Source organism: Homarus americanus, unplaced genomic scaffold, assembly GCF_018991925.1.
Source record: "Homarus americanus isolate GMGI-L3 unplaced genomic scaffold, GMGI_Hamer_2.0 scaffold28, whole genome shotgun sequence".
Classification (NCBI taxonomy): Eukaryota; Metazoa; Arthropoda; class Malacostraca; order Decapoda; family Nephropidae; genus Homarus; species Homarus americanus.
The window spans coordinates 5,705,408-5,731,933 of NW_024742238.1; the positions used below are offsets into that span (position 1 = coordinate 5,705,408).

The 26,526-nt window shown below is 39.7% G+C and overlaps 2 protein-coding genes across 4 annotated transcripts in view; both read right to left on the reverse strand.

Annotated features, from left to right (window-relative positions):
* The window catches only part of LOC121876666, a 131,209-nt gene extending 119,864 nt beyond the window's left edge, over positions 1 to 11,345 (reverse strand). Inside the window, 1 exon segment of the mRNA XM_042382004.1 lies at positions 10,910 to 11,345. Coding sequence (XP_042237938.1) covers positions 10,910 to 11,177 — 268 coding nt within the window. The 5' untranslated portion in view covers positions 11,178 to 11,345.
* A 3,186-nt stretch (positions 11,346 to 14,531) lies between these two features.
* On the reverse strand, positions 14,532 to 26,511 carry LOC121876585 (phosphoglucomutase-1-like). Of its 3 annotated transcripts, none has more exons than XR_006090779.1 (14): positions 26,317 to 26,511; positions 24,985 to 25,131; positions 23,891 to 24,053; positions 23,535 to 23,653; positions 22,308 to 22,461; positions 21,875 to 21,967; positions 21,363 to 21,460; positions 19,148 to 19,302; positions 18,711 to 18,821; positions 18,386 to 18,526; positions 17,436 to 17,619; positions 17,137 to 17,271; positions 16,323 to 16,475; positions 14,532 to 16,125 (listed from the first exon to the last, which is right to left on the reverse strand). XR_006090779.1 is itself a non-coding variant. In XM_042381790.1 (13 exons), the coding sequence occupies exons 1-13, from the start codon at positions 26,410 to 26,412 to the stop codon at positions 16,386 to 16,388; spliced, it is 1,686 nt and encodes a 561-aa protein (XP_042237724.1). In that variant the 5' UTR covers positions 26,413 to 26,511; the 3' UTR covers positions 14,532 to 16,385. The 3 variants fall into 3 exon arrangements, 1 of the variants encoding a protein (XP_042237724.1); XR_006090778.1 differs by having other exon boundaries at positions 16,259 to 16,475; XM_042381790.1 differs by having other exon boundaries at positions 14,532 to 16,475.
* Between the last annotated feature and the right edge of the window lie 15 nt (positions 26,512 to 26,526).

A 26,526-nucleotide genomic window follows, 5' to 3' on the forward strand; every position in this document is an offset into this window, starting at 1 on the left:
ACGGAGAGACAGACAGACAGACGAAGAACCACAAGGCGAGACTTGAATTACGACAAGACCATGAGATGAGAGACAATATGTGAGGCAGTAGGTGCGTGACGGCCACTACTTGTTGTCACCCGGAACATGGTAGTGGAGGACAATATAATACGAGTGTTTCTGACGGAGGGAGATTGATCGCTGACACCATCCTGAGATAGTGTGGTGGTGGTGTCTACTATTACTACTACTACTGCTAAATCTAAATTTGTCTAATTTAAAACCATTGTTACGAGTTCGCTCCTGGTTGGATAGTTTGAGTACCTTTGTATTGTCACCTTTGTTTGGCCCTGACTTCCATTTATACACCTCGGTGACCAGAATTGAACTGCGTAATCCAAGTGAGGTCTCACAAGCGCAAGATATAGTCTTAAGATGAACTCGCTAGTCTTGTAACTAACACTCCTTTGTATGAACCCAAGTACTGCATTAGCCTTGTTTCGAGCAAATATACAGTGCTTACTTGGCTTAAGATTCCTACTTATCATTACTCCTAAATCTCTCTCGCAGTCGGATTCCTCAATAACATCGTTGTTCATCTGGTATCTTGTTTCCCTGTTTACAACTCCTATACTAAGTACTTTACATTTGTCCACATTGAATCTCATCTGTCATTTTTCAGACCATTCGAAATTTTTTTTTAAATATTCCTGTAGTTTTGCGGAGTCATCGTCAGATGACAATGCAGGTCATTTACATTGCAATATTCTGCAACACAGGTCTTTTTAGGTCAATTTTCACGCCTGTTTAATTATTTGTTTTGCTTGTTCTGACCATTAGCTTTTTTATCATTCTTGTAAAAATATACGTTTCATTATTATGATCTTTGTAAGTGTACGTCATTATACCATCCTTATTAGTACCCGTCATTATATCATCCTTGTAAACATACGTCATCAATCATCCCTGTAAATACTTTACCAATTATATCCACCATATTAACACACACACCATCATACAGTACACTCTCACATAATCATCCTGGTCAAGTCTTATTATTATGCCTCTAGTGACCTTTGCGTTAGTCTGTTTGTCATATGTGAGTTTTTCCCTCACGGTCATTTATAAGTCAAATCACTAGAACAAGTTTGGGTCTGAGAGTATAATGGGTGGGTGTTGTGCCAGGTGTTTGAACAGGTGTTGCATGTTGTGCTAGGCGTTTCTGGTGCTAGAGCAGGTGTTAGGGTGGGTGTTAAGGTGTTAGAGCAGGTGTTAGGGTGGGTGTTAAGGTGTTAGAGCAGGTGTTAGGGTGGGTGTTAAGGTGTTAGAGCAGGTGTTAGGGTGGGTGTTAAGGTGTTAGAGCAGGTGTTAGGGTGGGTGTTAAGGTGTTAGAGCAGGTGTTAGGGTGGGTGTTAAGGTGTTAGAGCAGGTGTTAGGGTGGGTGTTGTGTGTTGGGGCAGGTGTTGGGTGTCACGGCAGGTGTTTTATTAGGTGTTATAGATGTTAAGGCAGGTCTTCGCTAGTGGTCACACACACACACACACACACACACACACACACACACACACACACACACACACACACACACACACACACACTGACTCGTGACCTTTGAGGATGACAAACACACAGACACAAGGATATTACCAGTGAGCAACAGTTTGTCTCTCTCTCTCTCTCTCTCTCTCTCTCTGTCTCTCTCTCTCTCTCTCTCTCTCTCAATATCTACCTAGTTCTCTCATATGTTCAGAATATATTTTACCTTTCTCTCACTGTAACACACACACACTACCCAAGGAGCGTGAGCCAGTTTTTCTCGACAGCAACAATAACTGGATTAACTGAAACGAACTGAGACGAAATAAAAAAAAGTATGTCTCACGTTTTCCCGTTTTTTTTTCTTCCTTTAAACTGTAAATATTTCACTCAGGCTCAAGATTTACTGAGATATAGATAAAAATATAAAATTGACCTGAAGATTAGACACCCCCCTCCTGCAAGATTATTTCACTTTAAAGTTAGTTATTGACCCTGGCTAGTTTAATTTGTAACTATTATTTGTAAGTTAAACTATAACTTTCACTCACTCACTCAATCTCTCACTCACTCACTCAATCTCTCTCTCACTCACTCACTCACCTTTGATACTCATAAAACTGCCTGACGTAAATAAAGAAAAAATAAGAACTTGACATATTAACAGTTTTAAACGAAAAAAAAAAGTTGTTTATTACCTTCAATATATTTACAGTAAAAACGTAAAAAAAAATAATAATTGGTATTTAGATTCAAGTGTTCAAAAGTAGCAGTTAATAAAGACGGGATAGTGGAAATGGACAGGATTGTTGGAGTTTGGGGGAATTGATGAAGAAAGGAGTGGTTTAGGAGGTATGTATGTGAGATACAGTTCACCTTGAAGAAATATGACAACTCGAATGAATGACGTACACGAGAGAGAGAGAGAGCAAGATTGAGAAAGATATATGAGTGAGAATGAGAGGAAGACTGAGAAAGATACGTGTGTGTGTAGATCTCCTAAATAACACAAAACGAAAGTACAACCCCACACACACACACACACACACACACACACACACACACACGAACAAGCCTTCCCTGACCCAGATTTCCAAAAGGTTCATATGTTAAATTTTTCTTCCCTTGTCGTGACGTGAGAATACGTTTATCTGGGTCACAAAGATGGAAAACAAAATGGCGTCGTAATTACACTGAGACTTACATAATGAGATAAAATTAATATTAGTCGGGAAATTGAACCCTAATGAGTCATAATCTTTATTAATCTTCACAAAATGGCTGCGAAATTAAACCAAGACTCTACAGTGAATCAAATACGTTCTTCTTCAACAGTTTATTGAGATGGTTGTGTGGTGATGGTGTGGTGTGATGGTGGTGGTGGTGATGGTGAAGTGAACTGGTGGTGATAGTGGGGAGCAAGTCGTTCTGGTCAAGACAAGAACAACGGCGGCAGAGCCTTGTAAGGTGACCCAAGGCTGTTTGCTCCTCACACACACACACACACACACACACAAACACACACACACACACACACACACACACACACACACACACACACACACACGCACACACACACACAAACTACACACACACACACACACACACACACACACCTTAACGCGTGCCTTCTATATATAAGTTCATGTTGCAATTATGAAATATGCATTGGTTGAGTACTGAAGGTAAACGATCAATAAATGGGGGGTGATGAGGGGGGAGAGAGGGTGAAGGGGAGTGTTGTTGTTGTGTTGACAGCAGCGTGGAGTGTGCCTGACCCCCTCCCTCCTTCCCCCATCACTGAACCCTACCTCCACACCTCTCTCTGTCTGCCTCCCTCTCATCCCCTCTCTCTGCCTCCCTCTCATCCCCTCTCTCTCTGTCTCCCTCTCCCTCTCCCTCTCTCTCTCTCTCTCCCCTCTCTCTCTGTCTCCCTCTCATCCCCTCTCTCTCCCTCTCTATACCTCACCGACGCCATCTTGAACACCTAATATCTCTAATGGCATCTTAAAACAAACTGGCCAATCAGGTGTTGTTCTTTTTAAGTCTAATCGCGAGGAAAAACTTATATGTAAATCATCCCAATCTCTGACAGAAGGGGAGGGGGGGCTTTACCAATCTCTGACAACAACGAGGGAAACTTTACCAGTCTCTGACAACAACGGGGGAAACTTTACCAGTCTCTGACACCAACGGGGAAACTTTACCAGTCTCTGACAACAACGAGGGAAACTTTACCAATCTCTGACAACAACGGGGAACTTTACCAGTCTCTGACAACAACGAGGGAAACTTTACCAATCTCTGACAACAACGGGGAAACTTTACCAGTCTCTGACACCAACGGGGGAAGCTTTACCAATCTCTGACAACAACGGGGAAACTCGAGGTACTGTAGGTAGAGCCGACAGTGATTCAGCAGATGTTTGTGGATATTGATTTTCGTTTTTTGAGGGGTGTGGCGTTGGTGTGGCGTTGGTGTGGTGACGGTGTGGCGTTGGTGTGGCGTGGGTGTGGCGTGGGTGTGGTGACGGTGTGGCGTTGGTGTGGCGTGGGTGTGGCGTGGTGTGGTGACGGTGTGGCGTTGGTGTGGCGTGGGTGTGGCGTGGGTGTGGTGACGGTGTGGCGTTGGTGTGGCGTGGGTGTGGTGACGGTGTGGCGTTGGTGTGGCGTTGGTGTGTTGACGTAGCTGGGGTGATTGTGGTCTGTGGGTGAGTCGTCATGTTCTGGGGGAGAGGAGGGTAGGAGGGGCAGGGAGGGAGGGGGAGGGTGAGAGGGAGGGGTGAGAGGGCGGTGGTGACAAACGGATATTGATTGACATTGACACACACACACACACACACGCACACACACACACACGCACACACGCACACACACACACGCACACACACCTGTTCCCCGCGTGTTATGTAAATGCCAAGGCAGCAGGAGAAGAGAAAGTAGACTCAAGGGTATATTAAACATTATAATTATTACGTATTAACTCATGTACCTATATTACGCGGCCATTTCCCCCACCTAACTGTTATTGTCATTACTCTTGTCACTTAATAACCAAGCTATTCATGTACCGTACACGTTAACATTCTCATAACAAGGTCATCTTTTGATCAGTTTCTTGAACAGTAAAATATCGAGGTGTTTTAGTATTTTTTTTTCATCACCTAATTTGGTTATGTTATGATGTTATTCCTCCGGGTCTTTAATTACAGAAGTGTATTGATGATGATACGCTGTGATTATATGTCCTTATGGTATTAGAATAGAGTGACAAAGGTCCATCTCTCGCTAGGTAGATGCAGTCACTATCACCCCTATATGCCTGGTGCTGTTATATAATCAAGGTACAATACGTGATGATTAATATGTTTTGTGTGTGTGTGTGTGTGTGTCAGTGAGTGTGTGAGTGTGTGAGGTGTCTGGTATAGTTGTGGTCAAGAGGACTTTCCATTTCGTCCTGTGGTCGGCCATCTCGCTGACTGGAGCAACAAGACTACTAATGTTTAAAAAATCCACGACCATAAAAGCGAAATCCTCTTTTTTTTTTAAGACGACGCGAGCCGGATAAAGGTAACTTAACCTTACCAAAACTACCATAGGGTCTATAGGTTAGGTTTAAGTTCGGATTATTGGCTTAAAGGCGAGAGAATGGGTTTGTGATCGTGGTATAATCCTAACACTGATACTGTGGCGGATCAGGCGGGCTTACCTGCCTCTCACCTTTATCATCCATTCATCGCCACACGAACGGAAGCTTTTTACCTGTTACCTTATACATTAAATTCTTGTTTGTAATTTAATAAACACTCTGAATTATGTCAGTGATCATTATCCATACAGTCTTGTTAACTTGGCGACGTCATAAAAGATTGGTAACACTGAACCTGGACCCAGAGCCAATGAGTTACCAAGTAGTATTTTTTCTTCACCTGCACGAGTGTTCGGTTACAACCCACCAATAAAAATTTCTCATGGCAAGATTCCCAGTTCTCAAGGAGTCGGTCTGGTGTATGAGTACTGCGACTTGGTGATCTCTGAGTGAAGGCTTTGTCCCTCCGTGTTGGATTTTATCTATGCAACACCTCTGAGCAGATGGTGTTATGATGTGTGTGTGTGTCGAGAGGCAGAAACCTATCTGTAAGATTTTCCCACACAGTTAGGTTCGTTCATGAGCTTGGTACTGAGCCAACTGTAAACGTGTGTGAGAGAAGTGTGTGTGTCTAATAATTACTTAATATATGTTATCATACAGTCGGTACGTAAATGACTATAATGTTAGGAATGGTAAAAAGATATTAACGTTGTAACAAAATAAACTCCTAACTGTGGGAGAAATGTTGAGGTTCTGGCTACTTATTTACCCACAACACTGTCCAGGGAACTCTTGTTTAGCTCTTACACAGTCTGGCAACAAAGCTCAATACTGTAATAACTTTGCTACGTTCTTCTTCTCAGGTGTTCATTGTCTGTCTGGGGAATCCGTGCCCAGCTTCACGTCAGCCAGGGTGAACCTTCGCTACCACCTCCGCCCTACTGGTGACTATGGTGCCCTGCTTCAACCACCACCACTACCTCCAACACTACTACTACCTCCAACACCACCAGTACCACCGTCACCTCCAACACTACTACTACCTCCAACACCACCAGTACCACCGTCACCTCCAACACTACTACTACCTCCAACACCACCAGTACCACCGTCACCTCCAACACTACCACAGAGGAAGTGTGAAAAAAAAGTGATAATGTTCGGGAGGACACACAGGCCCTGAGGAGCCCGCCACCTAGCCTGTGCGGGTGGCTAGCCTCCCCCACCTGCGCCTCCCTCACCCCACTGCCACAACTTGTTCTTCTCAACCTAAGCGGCCACAATGTCCCTCAAACACACTTCTGAAATCTGGTAAATATCTCTCTATCGCCAAGGAGCAAAAGTGATACTCACAATAAGCCCTCGGTCAGGTCCAGGCGCCAAGGGGACCTAAATGCAGGGCGCTCCCCAGGCAATCTCTTTTGTCCATCGCCAACAACCAGTAATTCCCCGGCCAACACAACTCCGCTAATGACTTCACAGCGCCACAAATTTTGATCAGACACTCAGGAAGGTGGTTTGATATACTAGGGGCCGGAGAGGGTTGGGTCCAGGTGAAGTAAAGGAGGAGGTCCCCCACACTCAACCCAGGGCGACACAAAGACGGCCCACGCGGGACGGGAGAGACTTGCTTGAAGGCGGCGTCTTGCACAGCCCTCGACCACCCCACCGAGACACCGATATCACGATACCATCTTTTATACAGACCCGGCAAATAAACTCTCTTCACCCAGGTAAAGTAACAATAACAATCAGACCAACAAGTAAACACTCAGTAAAATGATCATACAAGTTTACATTGATTCAACACAAATATAAACAATAAAGGCATACAATATACATACACAGGTATACAAACAATGGGTAAACAGTATATGTATTCAATCAAGATAGGTGACATATATCGGGGTGCCTAATCTTCACGTGAAACCATAAGCGACTGGAACTGGATTCTCCCCAAAGTGGCCGGAAGACACGTCGGCCCATATGTTGTGTGTAAACAGAGGGCCAGGGGGCAGCGTCGTGACTCGTAGAAAAGGAAAGCAGAGGTGAAGGTATAGTGTTGTGGGCCTCAGCGTATAACCTGGATTCACAGAGATTCTTAAAGTTGAAATTCCCTCGTGTTTGGAGACCTGAGGACCCTACCGAGAGTGAAACCTCCATATAACGGAATTTTCTCTCTCCATGTAATCCGTTAGATGGGGGGAGGAGATAAATTCAAAGAGATCCTCGATATAACGGACTTTCACATCTAACGGATCATCAACATAACGGACTTTCCTCTCCATATAATCCGTTAAACAGAGGATGTGTACTCAAATATCGGAAAAAGACACGAGAGAAGAATACAAATAGGAATTACGAGAAAAATATAAGAAATTTAGAGAAAAAGAACAATTATATACAGTACTTTAGCCATTAATTAGGGTAAAGGGAGGGTGGTGGGAGGAGTAGAGACGAGGCTAAATAAACTGAAATTATAAACTATGGTCCCAGGAGTGATACCCCCCCCTCTCCCTCCCATGAAAGTATTGATTAAAAACAACTTGATAATATTGTACACCATGACAACACAATCCAAGGTATCACTAATGGGGTTAGGTTGGGTTAGGTTAGGTCAGGTTAGGTTAGCTTAGGTAAGGTTAGGTTAGGTTAGGTTAGGTTAGGTTAGGTTAGGTTAGTTCAGGTTAGGTTAGTTCAGGTTAGGTTGGTTAGTTTAGGTTGGGTTAGGTTAGGTCAGGTTAGGTTAGCTTAGGTAGTATTCTAGTGTATTGCTGACATTGACATTCAGTTTAGACAGTGTGAGTTCTGGAGGTTGACCTTGATGAGGCTACTGGTGGGGCGGTTCTCTCCCCCACCCACCTATGAAGGCTGACCCATATCTATCATTTCTTGCTGCTTGACCTTAACTGACATACATTTTTACTCTGTCATTTTTAGACTTGGTTAGCTGACATTGATTGACACCCCTACACGAGACTGTTCGTATCTGACACTTTCTACACACACACACACACACACACACACTACACACACACGCGCGTAAACAAATCACATATCCACCTTCAAGTTTGTAATTAAATCGAATAATTAAACCCCATCGTTATTTCCTCACCACGCCCTCCCTCAACCCTCACCCCTCACAACCCCCTCCCTCCCGACTCACAGAAACACCCCATTTCAACAGAAGGTAAACATGAAATACCGCAGATCAACACACCGCACCCGCACGCAGCCCCCAAACCAACACAAGGCCGCTCTCTCCACCGCACCTCCCTCAACAATACTTGAAGCACGTCCCATCTGTGATCTATACAAGCTGTGAAAACACTAACATCCAACGGGAAACTGCTGGAGGAACTGTGTCATTGCTGTTGTGTACTTGTTTGAAAATAGGTGTTGAAGCGGTGGGGAGGAGGCCATGACATCTCAGGGGTGATGTTCTTAATGATAACAGCCTCTGTGTCAGTCGGTGAAGTGAAATGTGGATGATAACCCCTTGTATATGGTGATTTAACCCCTTTGAGTATGATGATTTAACCCCTTGAGTATGATGATTTAACCCCATGAGTATGATGATTTAACCCCTTGAGTATGATGATTTAACCCCTTTGAGTATGATGATTTAACCCCTTTGAGTATGATGATTTAACCCCTTGAGTATGATGATTTAACCCCTTGAGTATGATGGTTTAACCCCTTGAGTATGATGATTTAACCCCTTGAGTATGATGATTTAACCCCTTGAGTATGATGATTTAACCCCTTGAGTACGATGCCAACCCCTGTGAATTAACTAAATGTCATGGGCATGGGTGTCGGGACGTATTGTGGGTTCAGTACCATGGGTGTGGGTGGCTATACACGTGTTATGGGTTAAAGAAATGTTATGAGCGTGGGTGTTGTGGGTGTGGTGCGTGAGGAGGGCGCGGCAGAGGGAGTAACACAAGGTTCCTGAGTCTAGTTTGATCAGGCGCACCAGGTCACCCCACACACACCTGAGGCTGACCACACCTGCCTGAGAGAGAGAGAGAGAGAGAGAGAGAGAGAGAGAGAGAGAGAGAGAGAGACGTATAACAGTTACAAAAATAAATATCTATCTGTTGGTGGTAGGTGTGTGGTAGTAGTGTGTAGGCTGTGATAGTTTTGATGCTGAGTGTTTGTGTGGTGGTTGTGGTAGCGGTGGTAGTGTGGGTGGTGGTATAGATGATCCTGGGATGGGGCAGCAGCGTTGAAATTACCCCCCCCCCACACTATACCGGCCCCGCTACTGCCATGGGTCAACGTATAAGTACACTCGCTGCTGCTGTGTGTTGGTCCATCATCAGGTGCTGCTGTTGTCATGCTCAGTGTGAGGGTGGCAGTGACGTCCCCCCTCCCCCCCCTCTCTCTTATTTGATCTTTACGAGGAGACAGAAGATACTCTTAATCACTTATGTATGTATGTATGTATATATGTATGTATGTATATATGTATGTATGTATGTATGTATGTATGTATGTCATGAAGCAATGGCCAAACACTAGCGTAATATAATCAGGCTGCCACTCACAGGTGTTGGGCAAGAGGGAAGATCAGGTGAGCGCCAAGTCGTATTGTGGAGACCTTGACACCTGACACGTGAATGACACCCAAGATGACACACACACAACCAGACAAGAGTGTGTTGAATCACCTGAAGATTAAACACCCTAACGCTAACTTAACCTAACCCCCTCCCTCAGGTAACATATGAACCGTGGTTAGGTTAGGTAAGTTTGAATCGTGGTTAAAGAGTGTAATACTTTCTCCTTCGTTCCCTGAGTGTATCATAAACGTGTGTGTGTGTGTGTGTGTGTGTATTATCTTAAGTGTGTACTACTGTCATGTGTGTGTAAGCTTTATCATGTGCGTGTGTTCAACCTAGCCTACTGCCGAGTCCCTCTCTACCTCAACGAACCATTGTTGACAAGCGCACTCACCACACCTCTCATCTACACCTGGCGGAGAGAGTTCTACACCTGTACCTACCCTTAATCACCTGTGTGAGAGAGGATTATACACCTCTTACCCCTCTCTTCACAGATACAACCCCCCCCCCCCACCATAACCTCTCCAGTACCTCTTTAAGACTAGGGCACCATCAGTGAACCATCTCTCTCTCCCCATATACAGTACAGTATACTAAGTACATCTGTTGCACCTATATACGGATTCTATTAACATGTGTTACTGTTAATACGTTATTACTGCATTACTATGTACAGTATTATCAACGCTATCATTATCATTATTTGTATTATCATTCCATTAATATATTGTTGTTAAAATCATTATTGTAGTATTGTTATCGTTATCATCATCACTATTATCATACATCTCTATTCATTGTTATTGTCTACATTATAACTGTTCTTACAATACTTTTTTTACAGCGATCTTTTTATTACGATTAATAATATTTGGAAGGGTTATTGAGCTAGATAATATTTCCCTGTATTATCTTCTACACCTTAACAATTATCATCATCTTAGTCTGACGAAAATAATGAGAGTAAACTGAAAACAAATAATTACCGCGATATCAGAAAATATATCGTGATGTTAAGCACCAAACTTAACGTGACTGTCGAACTGCGAGTGATCGACTGTGTTGTCTTGATTTTGTTAGTGATATTGATTACAGTTATTGGACAGGAGAAAAGTGAGCCTACATGAGGGGCGGAGAGAGGGTAGTCAGCCTGGAGTAAGGGGAGAGAGGAAGGGGGAGCAACCAGCAGGAGGGAAGGAGGAGGAGGGAAGGACAGAAGGGTGACACTTACCTTGACAGACGCCCTCGGGGGAGCAGACGAGGCCGAACTCCTTGTCGCAGGGGAGGGAGGGGAGGGAGCAGGGGTCGCCCGCCTGTTGGGCACACACACGACAGCAGGGACAATCCTCCCGCGCCATCACACGCCCACGGCACCCACCGCCACCCACGCCTCCCTCACACGCCGGCGAACATTCACAATTCTCCACGGTAGAGTTCTCAGGTGAAGCGCCGAGCTGTGCCCATACCAGGTAGGGCGCCAACGCCACTACCATCACCATCCGCGATACCAACATTGTCAACACTTAGACAGTACACACGGGGCTGACTAGCACTTGTTGAAGCTTGGCAAGGAACTATGGCTAGCACATCTTTTTCACCAACTGCATATCGGTGATGACTGGGGCACTGCTGTACGACCCTTCTTCCACCACAGGGAAACTATCAACTGTCGGATACCTGCCAGATGAACTTGACACTTCAACTGAACTTATCGTACTATTAATCTCGTGTAATGAATAAAATCGACGAATACTTATTGAGAATTACTTTAACAGTTTTTAGTACACTCAGAATAATTCACACCTATAGTACAATAGAAAACATTGCGTATAATGAGACTCAAACTTAAATCAAATCTATTTCCAGGACTGTGTCTTCCGTCTGACAGCGCAGTATTCCAGTCCTCAGATTCCAGTGAAGGTGTGCAGAGGGCAGCACTCCTTCTGGTCATATTACTTCACTTCCTTCGTTGATGTTCCTCCTTGAAACTCTCTTCCTAACACTTAGAATAATGAGTGTTTTATTAATAACATCCCTAAAAATACGAAAAAGGCTACAAAGACGTGTACAAGATGCTGTTCATGGTGGTGTTCTCGGTGGCAGGGTATGCAGGGCGGTGAGCGGCAGCCTTCTCTTTGCGTGTTGGCTCTATACCCGGTGCCATTTTGGTAGCTCTTTTGTCTTGAGCAACATCCTAGTCATTCCCGTGGTGCTCGGGGTACGTCCAGGGCATGGAGGAATACGCCGTCGTCGTCGTGCTGTGACGCTTGGGGAGACAAAGGCGTGGAGAGGGAAACGCACTCAATGGGGGCGTGGATGTTACCTTAGCCTCCCCGGGCATGGAACGGAAGAGGAGGGAGTTGAATGATCCCGAGATAATTTTCACCTTTTTTTTTTGTCAAGCACACAAGTGTTTTCCTGCTATGACGCAGAGTTGGGAAGGTGGGGGTGCAGTTTCCTAACGCTCAGCATCTTGCGGGTTACTGCACCCCCCGGCTGGATGCTACCATGCAGTATACTCCACCCACAGGTTGTTTACACACCCGTCTGCAGCTGTAAACACGAGATGAGATAAAAAGCATTACTTATTTATAAACTTATTCCAGGGAAAAATCAGCAAGGTTATTTACAAATGTCTGTACACAAGTGGTAGACTTCCACCTCCAAACATCATGAGACGAGGACAAACTGAAAACGATCACGTGTAAATTAGGCATCCCAGCTTATTTTCACCTTAAGACTAACCATCATAACACTTACCTTACCGAACTCCCTCAAATAGCGATAAGGTGTTTAATCACCAGTTAAGTAAGCTGGGAGGGTTACTTTTCACATATACCACACAAAGTTTGACTAAACCTCACTTGAAGCTGTGAACTGAGAATATTCTATCAAAACCTCATCTCAATACTGCACGACATCTTAGGACGACTCTCAATTGTTTATGTGAGAGACGGGTGTACAATGTGATTTTTCCGGTCTTCTCTTTATGGCACCATCAGCCTGAGTCACAAGTTTAACGACGGTAGAAGGCATACACACACACATAGATATACACGTACACACACATACATACGCAATTACGCATACACTCATACTTACACACGAGCATAACACACACACATAGAATTCATAATCAGTATCCGGCTTTCACAACAGAATACACTATTCTCATTTATATGGCCTCGACAAAGACAAGAACATGAATAACAAAAGAGTAGATGTCCTTGTTGCTATCACACCACCTGCCTCATGTGATACGGGGGCAGGAAAGGGGTGGGGGTAATGAGAAAGGATATACTGTATTATAACTGGGAATAAAGACACAATTTATTTCACGTATATCATTAAACAATCTTGACCTAAACTTTTATGTTAATATGCTGACAAATAGCTCAACTAAACTCGCTCGAGGTTAAGTGAAGTTCAACTCGTTTGGTTGTTAGGTTAGGTGTGATTATATTATGCTAGTTTAATTTTTATTAGGTTTAGTTTCGTTTGGTTAGCTTTTGTTTTAGTTACATTTGGTTAAATTATGTTAGGTTAGGTTCTAAACAATAGGATATTCAGTAGTTTTGGTATTTAAAAAAAAAAAAAAAAGGACCGGAGAATTTTCGGTCATGTCGGTAATTGTATGGATATGGAATTACTTTGTTTTTCCCCCCCCCGTCTTCAGTTTAGCTACTACGCCACTATTGTACTTTAATAGTAGTTTAGTCATATCACTGTATTTATGCTTCAATTTAAGAAGTAAATGACACGGTAATTTAAAAAAAAAATTTAGTAACCATTTTCTCTCATATTTCTTTAAAAAATAAAAAAACCTCTTTATAGTGGACTTTTCTCACTTACCTTTAACATTTATCACTGGCCATTTGGAAGAGTTGCTGACTTTCTAACATCTCACCACTGGCAAGTACTGGTCAGGCACAAGCTCTTGAATGTACCTCAACATGTGTCAATGTTAGGTGCTGCTGTTTCGTTCCAATACTTAGACTAAGCACGAAGAGAACTAAGCATTATCAAAAAGGAATGTCACAAAAAAAAATATAGGCTCTAAAATACTTTAACATACATGGACAATATAAACAAATTGTCCTCCCTCAGTTTATCAAATACTAATAAAAGTAAGATGTAGTATAGAACGATCTAGATGCACTAATGACTTGTTTTGTAACATTGCTAATATTTCTGTACCTACCTGGCCCATGTACAGTAACTGTCTCTCAAACACAAGCTGACATTTCCTCTTATATGTTCAATGATCGATATTGTGAAACTAATATGAACACAAAATGACAAAAAGTAACCAAAAGCAAAAGAATGTTAAGTATTACTGTTGAAATCTTCGGTCAATTATGACTTGGTGCACCTGAGACACAGGGTTCTACAAGCAGTTACAAACTATGGCCATATCCTTGCATTTAAAACAGGATAGGCTGAATATTAACATAACTGACTAGGCACCTAAAAGAAACCTGTAGAGGGGTAATATTTGCTACAAAATATTGACAGTAATCACAAGAACAGTATTGAATTGAATTGAAAGTGTTACATAACACTTCCTTGAGATAAATGTATACTGTAGTAATTACAGTACTTTATACATTTATCTCAAGTTAGTATTATGTAACATTTAATATCATCTGGAATAGTACAATAGCATGGTGGTAATAAGAATATCTCAGGTTACCATGGTTATCACTTCAATATACTGTACAGTATTACTACTACTTCTAATAAAACTTGCCTTCCATATCCACAACCAAATGTATGAGAATGCACATTTTAAGCCTTCATTCTTTGGGAAACAAAAAACCTATACTGTACAGCATGCCAAAACATATTCTAAAAATATTCAACATTTTATTGCTACAAAATACTGCCAGCAGCAGAGGCACAGCAATGAGTGTGTACCAGTGTTTGGGAACATACCTGCCCTAGTAACTCTTTAGTAGCAGCAACACAAGTAGGCACAACACAAAAACAGTTGGATGACCTCAGTGGCGTAGCTAGTGTGTGTGCCGCCCGGGGCGGACCGCCCCCCCCTAGCTATGCTAATGGATGACCTTTTTTTTTATGAAGGCCAATGGTAGCCAAAGCATTATGGTGAATGAATATTTGCTTCATCTTTTGTCATCAAAAAACAAATATTCAGTATGATTTCTCACTGTTCAGAAAACTTCTCTAAAATTTTCAAGGAAGCTTACTTTGGTACCCAATATAATGTGTACACCTGAAAGGATCAGTAACAAAAGTTTTTGAAATTTCAGGACCATGCATGAAAAATTGGTTAACATGGGGGCTGGAATCATTGCTGAAAGAAAAAATAAAATCTTTCTTACGGCGAGGGTCTAGGTGAAATAAGAAATGCTGAACCCTTGGCATAACTTCTTGTCCGAGTTACCACCAGATGGTTTACCATAATGACCCGAGAAATATCACAGAACCAAATGATGTTCTACCTTACTGATCAGGAAACTAGTGTGGTATCCAACATGTCATGGTCACTTAAAGTATATAATACAGTACAGTATAAGTGGAGAACATGGCTAAAATGTTAAACTAAAATAGTAATAAAATATGTTTGATACTGAAAATTGTGAATATTTTTCAGATGTACAGTAGAGTACACCTAGAAAAAATATAGTTAGATCCATTTTGACAACAATAAACTTAATACTCATACAGTATCAGAATCTTTCATGACTGGGAGAATAAAATACCAATTTTTTTTAATTAAGTTTAGTCAGCCAAATTCCTGACCTGACTGACATATGTAAGACATGTTTTATCAAGTGCTCCCTAATACAATCAATGAGTTATTCTCAGTCACCCTTGTCAGGAAATATTAAATTAATTTTTTTCCCTGTCCTGTACTAATGAAAGGATGAAGCCGACCTTTTTTAAAGATATACAGTATAATAAGTTGAATAATAAATTAGGTAATAGATTAAAATTACATTCAAGACTTTTTAACAAAAACATATTTTAGACAAATCTTGAAAGTATTTTGTCATACACTCGTACTGAATACATACCCAATCTTCCACACCTATCTCTCAAATAATTTTTTTAAGTATGTTTAATTATAAAACATTAAACTTTTATTGCATATCACAATGTTTCTCATGACTACAGTCGGCAGTTTTGTATGACTAGCAGTTCACACTGGCTGGATATAGTGCAGTATAGGAAGCCCAAAATATAAAATTGTAATAGTTCTTTGGTAATTTTTTTTTACATTATATGATAAACCTTAATATAATTTCAACATTTGTAACAGATCAAGTTTTGGTTTGTACAATATCTAATATTTTATTGAAGATTGTATCCTTAATTGTGTGACTGAGTTTTCTTTTAACTGTCCTGGATACCAAGATAGATTATTGACCTCTGTTGCCAAAGTCTACTGTCACTTATTCCTCCACAGCCACAGTGATGAACCTAGAAATAATAAATGGTTTATTTGGTAAGGAAGCCCAAAATACAAAACTAGGAATCCAATATGATGCAAAATTTGAACAACAAAAATATAAACGGTGTACAGTATAATAATTGACAGTTTTTCACTATCCACCTTAATTGCATTTTATTCTTCTTCAGTATGATATCTTATGTCATCAGCAGCTTAAGATTCATACTTTCAAATACTGTGGATTCACTGAGGAGGTTTTTTTTCCCAGGGCCAAATTGTCACAAAGTATCTAGGTGATTACGGTGGGCAGGGTGCGTCCAGTGAATTCTGTAAGCTTGGATAACTGGAGAGCAATTTCAACCAGAGGCTTCAAGACTTCCTGAAAATAGAGTACAAAGAAATAAAATTTGCAAATGTTATCTACTAACTCTCCAGTAAATTAACACACTATTAAATTTTTCACTAAGAAAACAAAATTCAGTACGGTCAGTCCTCAACTTACGACGGGGTTAGGAACCGACGACCAGGTTGTAAGTCGAAAATGCTAAAATAATACATAGAAAATCTAAAATGGGTGTCTCTTTTTTTTCTCAGCACCACGAGAACTCTCACTTTTACGCTTGCCAGCCATTTTAAAGGGAATTACAAACGAAAATTTTGTCAGTACACAGTGCAATCACTAACGTCGGGACTCAAAAATACGTAATTTTAAAAATATTTTATACGACTGCGGCGGTCGTATGTCCGGGTGGTCATAAGTCGAGGAGTACCTGTATAATCAATGAGAGACTACCAGCACATTCAGTCATACTAATAAACACCCAAGCCAAATTCTTTTAAAGTTTATGTCCTCCTGAAGTACACTTAACTTGAGGCTCATAAGCTCACTTCACTTAACTCTCTAGTCTCCTTGTCACTGTTTTAAACTGGAGGCCACTTCAAAACTCCCTCAGTTACTTTACCTCATCCATCCCTACACCTGTTCTAACATTATAACAAAGGTCAAAACATTAAAGTCATCAAATACACTTCCCACTAACCTGTGCATTCTTTGTAAAAGTAGAGGAATTTGACTCGTAGCTCTCGATATACAAACGGACCGTGGCACCTGAACTGCCAGTGCCACTCAGCCGGAACACAACACGTGACCCATCACTCATTAATATGCGAACGCCCTGTAAAAATATTACAAAGGGATTAAAAATGTTTACCGACTCTATAAATATGAAAGTGATAAAGAGTTGTATCATCATATTCAATATATAGCTATGAATATAAACGTTCAGCCTCATTCCCAAACAAAAGGAACAAGTTTGATAAACTGCCACAAGTATCTAACCTGATTCTTTGCCACAGTACCATCAATGGGATCCCGGTACTCAAAATTATCAATCTTGGCAATAGTGTAAGTCTTATCTCCATAAGAGAGTTTTTTCCCTGCCATGGATTTGTCACTACCCATGGCATCCAAGACAGCCATCATTTTATTACAAGGTTCACTCTCACAGTTCTCATAATCATATCTGCAAAGAGAAAGTAATGTACAAAACATATTTATAAGTATACTCAAAAAGATCTGTTTTGATAAAATTACAATTCCCATATATAAATTATAACAGCAAGTGATACTCTGGTTCTCTGGTTAGCACAAGAAGTTAACTTTTAACCCTTGGACCAGTTTCAGCAGAGACCTTCCTCTACCCAAGAGCAATATGCCAGAGAAGCATCATGATAAATGGTGCACAGAAACTAAAGCTGAATGAAAACTATCATGGAAGCAATGTAAACTTCAGGTAGTACAACAGCAACTGAGCATTAAATTAGACATCAGAACCAGGAGAGCTGCAGGCTAGGTATCATCAAACGACACAGCTGACAGAAACAAGGAGTTATTCAGTTAAATGTAAAATCAATAATGATGATGTTCAAGTGATCAACACTTGTTACAATAAACAAATTCCAAACATTGTTCCTTAAAAGAAGTACAGCACCAGGCATGTTACCTGATGCACAAGAAACAACTCTTCCTTAATTCAATAGATTTAATATGCTTAAGGTAGTTCCTGAAGACATGTAAAGGTAATGTCCTCTTGGTTTAAAAAATAGATGGAATTTATGTGTAAGTTCCCCTGTAGTTAATTATATATATATATATATATATATATATATATATATATATATATATATATATATATATATATATATATATATATATATATATATATATATATATATATATATATATATATATATATATATATAGAGGTATAAACATTATACTTGCTGTACCTGGTGAAGAAGTTTCTGCCATATGTGTCCCAATGACTCAGCAGGACCTGTTCTACAGACATTTTGCGACCAGCTAAAATGGATAACCATGCCAGCACTGCCCATATGCCGTCTTTCTCACGAATGTGGTCACTTCCAGTTCTAAAAGAAAATGCCAAATCTGTTCATATATATATTCAATAAGGATTCCTTAAGTTTCACAATCCTTAATATCAATACATCCTCAAGACTAAAACAATAAAAATTTAACAAAATGAGAAATCCGAACTTGTCGTACATGATTGCTTATACGTATACCAAATACAATAGTAAACTTGTTACTCACCCAAAGCTCTCCTCACCACAGATGGAGAGTCGATCAGCATCCATCAGGTTTCCAAAATATTTCCAGCCAGTTGGAACTTCAAACACCTCCATCCCCTTCTTCTCAGCAACCCTGAGAAGAAATACCTTAAATATCTTCGTCTCCAATAACAAACCCTCATTTCAAATCAATGATTTAAAAATATGATGAGAAGTTATCAACCAATCTTTCTAATTAATCAATTCTTAGCTACATAAGATGAAGTAATCACATAAAGTTATTACAAATATTTAGAATCATAGTCAAGCACTTTACTTAATAATAATAACTGTAATAATTATTACTGTATATAAAAGGACAGTAAATAAATAATTAAAAAAATATTAAAAAATCCAAGAGCGAAGAAAACAAAACCTCGTACAGAATATTTGTGACATAATATGAAGATGCTTCATTACCTGTCAATAGCACAGCCTGTGGGCATACTGCGAGCCAATCCTTTTACACCATGCTTTTTGAAGTAAGGAATATAGTCAGTGTTGTCTGCAATAACTGCTACCGAGTCTGAGGGAGTCACGAAGAAAGCCTTGTGGCCCAGGATCATGTTGCGGTCCTGTGCAAAAGAGTAACATGAAATTTGCAAACACCGAAGCTCTAAGATATTCACTGATCACACAAACTATAACTACAGTGGTCCCTCGGTTAACGAGCACAATCCGTTCTAGAAGGTTGCTTGTTAACCGAAAACTCGTGAACCGAAACCATTGTTTCAATGGGCTTTTGGGTAATTGGTTCCAGCGCACCACAAATTGCCTAAATTCAACAAAAAATGTAGAAAAGTACACTTACTTTGAGGTGTGTATGTAGAAAGCTCCTGGATGATGATGATGGGAATTAGAATGGGGGTGGAGGAGAAGGGAGAAGAGAAGGCATTGGGGTGGAAGAGAAGTCACCCCATGGCACCATTTCACCCATAAAATTTTAGTTCTCTTGGTGTAATTCAAGATTATTTTCTTTAAATCAACACTGCACTGCAATGTATATTGTCAATATGTAAAATAAATTTCAAAATGACCAATAATTTGCTTGCAAACACAGAAAAAATCATTTAGTTGATGAGTCTCTCAAGCAAGATGTTACCTCCACTGAAAAGACACAGACTGACGCCTGTATGGTGTGTTGAGAGGCTGGATGGCGCGCATAAAACTAGTTTCATTACCTTCAATTATGTTCAATAATTGTTAAAGTGACTAAAAAATTTAATATTAAACTTTTAAAATTATTGAATAGTATAAACTTCTTGATATTTGGTAAGGAATTTAAGCCCTAGAACTGATTACTGTATTGGCGGACTAATACTACAGCTGGTGGACCGCCAAATGCAAGCGAAAACATGTTCAGGTCGGCTCGTAAGAAACTCGTTAATTGAGGGATTGCTCGTTAACTGAAGTTAAGAATCTTATGGAAGGCAACTCGTTAACCGAGGCGCTCGTTAACCGAGGGACCACTGTAATTTCATTGTTTTTAAAGACTGTTCATAACAATATATGTGACTAATTTTGTTAAAAGAATCAGTTAATGTTGTAATGTCAAGTTATGTACAGTAAGCATAGAGAAAACATAAAGTTAGAAATGCATTAAAGAAAATTTTGTGCAGATGAAAATGAATTAAATGCCATATGGATTTAAGAAGGTACATGTTAGTAGTACGTACATACAGTAGTTTGAATACAAATGATAATAATATCTGCATAATAAAACATGGTTAAATAAAGGTGGCTTGATAAGACAGTGAGCAAAAAGATTTAACTAAGTAGAATGTGTGAATAGATGAATATTATTGAAGATATTTAATTTTGAAGCAATTGTTTGGTATAAAAATTTTCAGGGAATTGCAATTTTCTGTACGAAGGACAATGAATTATTTTCCATAGTATTATACAGTACAGTATTATAAAAATTTGCATGTTACTTCTATTACTACCTTTTTTAATTGCATGGTCAAATATTTATAATTTACAGCCGAGAGCCAGCTAGATGCTGCAGTGTTTATTAACATAAGAATCCTAAAAGTTGTGGAAATATAATTACAATAGTACTGTACAACTACTACTACTCTTGGGAATGAATAAAGGGACTGGGGAACTATTAGGTAGTCAAGTCTCCTCTTATGGAAGGTAGAGGCGGAGATCAGGTTCTTTCTTAAACAAAGTTGTGATCAATTTAAATCCAACAAGTTTTGCAGAGGACTCTAGTGATGTTGAAGTACTGTACTCGGTAATGTTTAATAAGAGTTAACAATGCTTTTAAAACACATGTTTCTACACTGATGGCACCCAGGGTTTATACTTGTTGGTGCACCTCCTACCAATTTTGCAGTTGTTACCCTGATACACATGTAAATCATATTCAGGTTCACTGAGCAGAACACTAAATGAGCTGCTGAACTATTCCTTGGCCCCTGCCATCCATTCCTGGCTGTGATGGCCTTTAGAATCATGGTGTAAGATTTTTTTCATTTTTAAATGGCAAGAAACTGAGTAATCTTAAAAAAGTTTATAAATTATAAATCTTAACTATGTAATAGTATTTTTGTAAGTTTGAATATATTGAGAGAAAAAATTTAAAATTACTTAAAACTGCAAAACCTTTTCACAAAGGAAAATGACTTACTCCATCTCCATCAAAGGCTGCACCAAAGCCATACTCTCCTTCCTTGAGGGCCTTAACCAGGTCAGCTGCATATGTCAAGTTGGGGTCTGGGTGGTGACCTACAAAGAGTAACACTATGTACTACTGTATATTCTACAAACAATGATTTACAGATTTTCTATACTGTACTTTTTTACTTACATCAGTCAATCTTGCTTCATACTGTCAATCATTTCTTTCACTAATATTTTCAACTATGATCCTGTTTTCCTCACTTACATGACAACCAAACCCATACATCAAATTCTCCCAATGCAAATTTTTTTTTAGTTATCACAATAAATGGAGAAATAACATAACTTTGGGTTCACTGAAAATCTTACAATGCTTTACACCTTTGATTGACAGAAACTCTACATGCGTATACATTGTACAGCTACATGTGTGGGTGCAGCCATACAGGTCAAGGCACTTCAGAATACAGTACATCACAACAGTTTTGTTAGATATCATGGAAAAAGATAATAACTTGCCTCCAAAGTCTTCCAAAGGTTCAATATTGACAGCACTATCAGCGCTGGCTCCAAGTTCTTCCAAGAAGATGCGGCGAACATACGGTCCAGTCACTAAAACAGAAGCATAAATAACACTGACTAGTCATTCACATTTCTTTTCAGGCAGTAAATGATCATTCAAAATCCTTCAAATTATGAAAAACATTAAATTTTTCTTTTAAGTTAAAAAAGAACACCACCTTAATGCATTCATCATTTCTAATACTTCTCCTAATTCTTCATGAATCTTATCTGAATATTCTAAATATTTAACACCTCATTCTAGTTATTTGTTCTTACGTTCAATGTATTATAAATATTTATGGTGATTAAGCAAGGGGTGTCTCACAACCAACAGCACTGAAGTGATAACATTAACCAAAATAACAAACTTTTACAAAAGAAACTGTACCTCCATGCATTGCATTGATAAGAACTTTGAGAGGCGTTCCTGAGGCTCCACGAATAAGGTCTTTAATGATGCCGAAGTCAAATATCTCCTTCATGTATTCCACGTAGTCATTAACAGAATCAATCACCTCCACCGTAAATGGCCGAGAGTCAACCTATAACAAGAAACCAGTGACAAATTTTATTTCATTGCACCACAAATATCCTACGGAAAAACATCTCCACTTTAACATTCTTATTAACCCTGGTTAAAATTAATCTATTCTCAAAAAATCCAAGAAAATAAAGTTATCCTGGGATACTGGACCTCCTGGCAAAACAGTATACAGGTATAAGTATAACTGGCTGGTATTCTGGTGATAATTTTCACAGACTGCTGTTAAAGATAAGAAAACTATGGTGTGGATGCTGGGAGTGTATTCAACAAAGACTTTACTGTACTCACATTATTCTATTTTACTAAATATGTAGATCTGTATACAATATATAATTTGGCCATTCCATTCAAGTATGAAATAGTGAGAAAGCAATAAAAAAAAATTAATTCAAATGACATGTTGGGAGAAATGGCATGACCTCTTCCACTGTTCACAGAGGTTCTCCAACACTCGAAGAAGCAATAGATTAAAAGTATATCTGATGGCCTTTTTAATACCTAAATGTGCAATATCATATACAGGTACATAATAGTGTACAGTACAATATAGCGAGAATGAGGATTCAGTATATACTGCATCTGAGGCTAAGCATTAGGGATACTATTAAAGGACTGGACTGTGTGGAGAGAAGGTGCACTAAAGTAACTTAAACCAACATACCAAAGTCTCCAGTATAAGATTGCAAGACAGGTAAAAATCTTATAACAAATGTATGTTGCAATACTTAATACCTGAAGTATTTCATGGAAGAACCTGCAGGGCCTAGTCTTGTTATTATGGTAAATTATTAAATGTTCATTATCATTTCCACTGCCAAATCATGCGTGTTTCTCTGTCAGTTCACTTGTGTGTTCAAATGTTAACTCACCTCTGTAAGCTGAGTCCTGTTTTCCTGTTAAATTTTGTATCAATTCATTCACTACATAAACTGCACCTTACGAGCTGCACAATCTACTGTACATAACATTTGTCAAAAGCTAGAGTAAAATTTTCTATGGCACTTATCAACTTAGCTCTGATTGTCATCACCTGAACAACAAGTATACTGAATATGAAATTAAGATCCTTACCACATACTCTTGCTTTCCAATTACAGAAATATTGCACTTGACTTCAGGACATATTCTGTACTCCACAATGTGTTTGCTGAGATCATATATAGCATTGGTGACACCATCCGGAGCAGGACCTGAGAATAGAATTATATTTATTTATATTCACTACTTTTTGTGATCACGCTTGAACTTTATTTTGTCAGAGTCTTCTCATAGAAATTTATATTCCTATTTGAGTAAAGTGAGACAGAAGCAACCTCAAAGTACAGAAACAAACCTAGACCACTGTACAGCATATGAAAGACATCATGTCCAACTTAACTAATACTGTAGTTCCATGATACTTATTTAAATTTTTCTGAAAATCTTACCTCCATTAGAGATATTAAACTTAATGCCAAAGTCAGCATTTGGTCCACCTGGGTTGTGGCTGGCAGTAAGGACAATACCACCAGCAGTTTTGTATTTCCGGATCACACAAGACACACATGGTGTTGACAGGATGCCATCGTGACCTACAATCACTTTCCGCACCTACGAATTAAATAAATTATTTCAAAATACGTTTCAAGCATTACTTCAACATGCCTGATGGCAACCAGGTCACCAGAGCTGTGTCCATCCCCTAGTCTCTGCTGTAGTTTCTGAGCTGGTGAACTTAGGCAGTGTCCACGTATGATGTACCTAAGTTTGTGGTGGTGAACTGGTCGCACAAGCACGGAAAATGGGTGTAAAATGTTAATGAAGATAATGATCACTAGATTTTGAGAGTTCAATTCATCAGTTACAAAAATGTAATCCACTGAGGTACCAATGGTAGCTCTGAGTTAGCATGAAAAGTATGATCATAAATCCACTGACTTGTCCTTTCCCAAGAAAAAGTTTTTTTCATGTTTTTTTTATGTTGCTTCATGTTTCTACATCTATACAGTAAAGTACACAGCTGGCAATGACACCAAGAGAGTTGGGGGTGGGGAGACCCTCCTCTGCTTTTCTATTCTACCTTCACCTACTTACAAGAGATTTATGGCAGTTTCCAACATATAACCTTACTATAGACCAAGGATTCTCAACTGAGGTGCTGCAGTAGACCAGGGTACCATGGTTAACTCTGGTGTAATACCAGAGTTATGTTAAATTCCTTACTTCACCTTTGTACCTTCTCCATTTCCTGTCTCTTACTTGTTGTTGTTGGCTATCAAGCATTTCCTCTCCATCACTTACTTTTCAACGAGCCACTTCCTTTCCAGCCGCTTCTTCACTAACATTATGACAATCATTTCCACCATCTTTATTGTCATTAATTTCTTCACTATCATCATGTTTTGGCAAAAACTAATGGCCCATCAAAAAGTACAGCTCCTTAGAAATTATGATAATATAGTACTGTAATTAGTTAGTGCTAACAGATTCTCATACAAGTTACTTTATTTGGGATGAACTGAACCACTTGTTATAAACATACCCCATTTGCTGCACACATCTTGATGATAATATCCACAGCTTCCTTTCCAAAGAAGCGGCCGTCACCACCAACCACAAGTGTGCAGCCCGTCAAGGAACCACCCATGGCACTTAGGATACATTGTACAAAGTTTTCAGTGTAATTTTCCTGTGGAAAAGAATTCACATTAAGTGTCACATTAAACATGAATCAAAGTGAAACATTACTAGATATGGAGGCCAATTTAAAATAACTTTCAACAAGGTACATCATCACATATTGTGTACTGTTATAAAATGTGGCGAGAAAATTATCACGTTTTTAACGGCAAGTAAAACACTGTATCATAATCCTGGACCAAGTGTGAAGGGTATAATATTATTTGGGATTAGTTTAAGTTACACTCTCAGACCACCTTCTAAATAAAAAGTTTCCCCAGCAGGACTGTTTGGGCCAGGAGGTTATGCACCCAAACTGCCTGGATAACAGATGGGTAAAATGCAGAGTGGTCCGACCTTAGCAGCAACCCAACAAAATTTATCTAGTGAAGATAAAAACTCTTTTTGCATCAGAAAACATACAATCAGTGTAAGAGGGATGTGTTTTGTGAGATATCAGTTTTGACGTGCAAAATGGGCAGAGGGGGATGTCGAAACATTTCCTTACCATAAGTTCTTTCTGTTTAATATGCCGGAGGGGGGTCTGACTAATTACCCAAATGTAGCCGCAATGAAGTCAAATAATGGTTACCAATCACTTCTCGACTAGTATTTGGTGTCACAAAGTAAAAAAAAATTGGAAAACGTAATTTAATTTGAGTTAATAGATCGAGTGCATGTACCGAACCTAACCTAACCTAACCTCGACTAGTATTTGGTGTCAAGAAGTCACAAAAAATTGGTAAACTTAATTTAATCTGAGTTAATAGATCAAGTGCATGTACCTAACCTAACCTAACACAACTCAGATTAAATTAAGTTTACCAATTTTTTGTGACTTTGTGACACCAAATACTAGTCGAGAAGTGATTAGCAGTCCGATTTATTCATGTAGGACCATTATTTGACTTCATTGCGGCTATATTTGGGTACATTTGGGTAATTAGTCGGACCGGTCCGGGGGGCTCAGGCTAGGAAATTCGGTAGGTTTTTGGTTTGGTCAGGGCCTATTAGGTTCTGTGCAGTCATATCTTTTTATTACTTACTGTTATCTAAAGAACATTTGTGGAAAAATGAACCAACGAATAATAAGCTTGTGAATAGATATGTGAATGGCAGTGGTTACTTCATGGTGTACATTGTGGATGATTTAAAAGAGCCAAACGCTGAAAATGATACCCATTATATTGCTTACCTGCTGAAAGACTTTGACAGCCTTCCTTAGTCCACTGGTACCAGGTTTTTGGCCTTCAAAGGGTCTTGTTGACTTAGTAAAGCACGTGAGTGACATCTTGCCGATGAGAGTAGAGCAAATACAGTTGATCACGTCCCCAGACTCCCTGCCACAGCACCTCAACCCATCAGCTGTTGCCACCGTCCTAACTCCTGCTCTCCACAATCACCT

Coding starts and splice junctions, on each gene's coding strand:
- LOC121876585 (XM_042381790.1), bottom strand. CDS start 26,412: ATGTCACTCACGTGCTTTACTAAGTCAACAAGACCCTTTGAAGGCCAA. Junction 21,968..22,307: donor TATCAATGCAATGCATGGAG/GTACAGTTTCTT, acceptor CTTCTGTTTTAG/TGACTGGACCGTATGTTCGC. Junction 17,272..17,435: donor GTACTGTGGCAAAGAATCAG/GTTAGATACTTG, acceptor ATATTTTTACAG/GGCGTTCGCATATTAATGAG.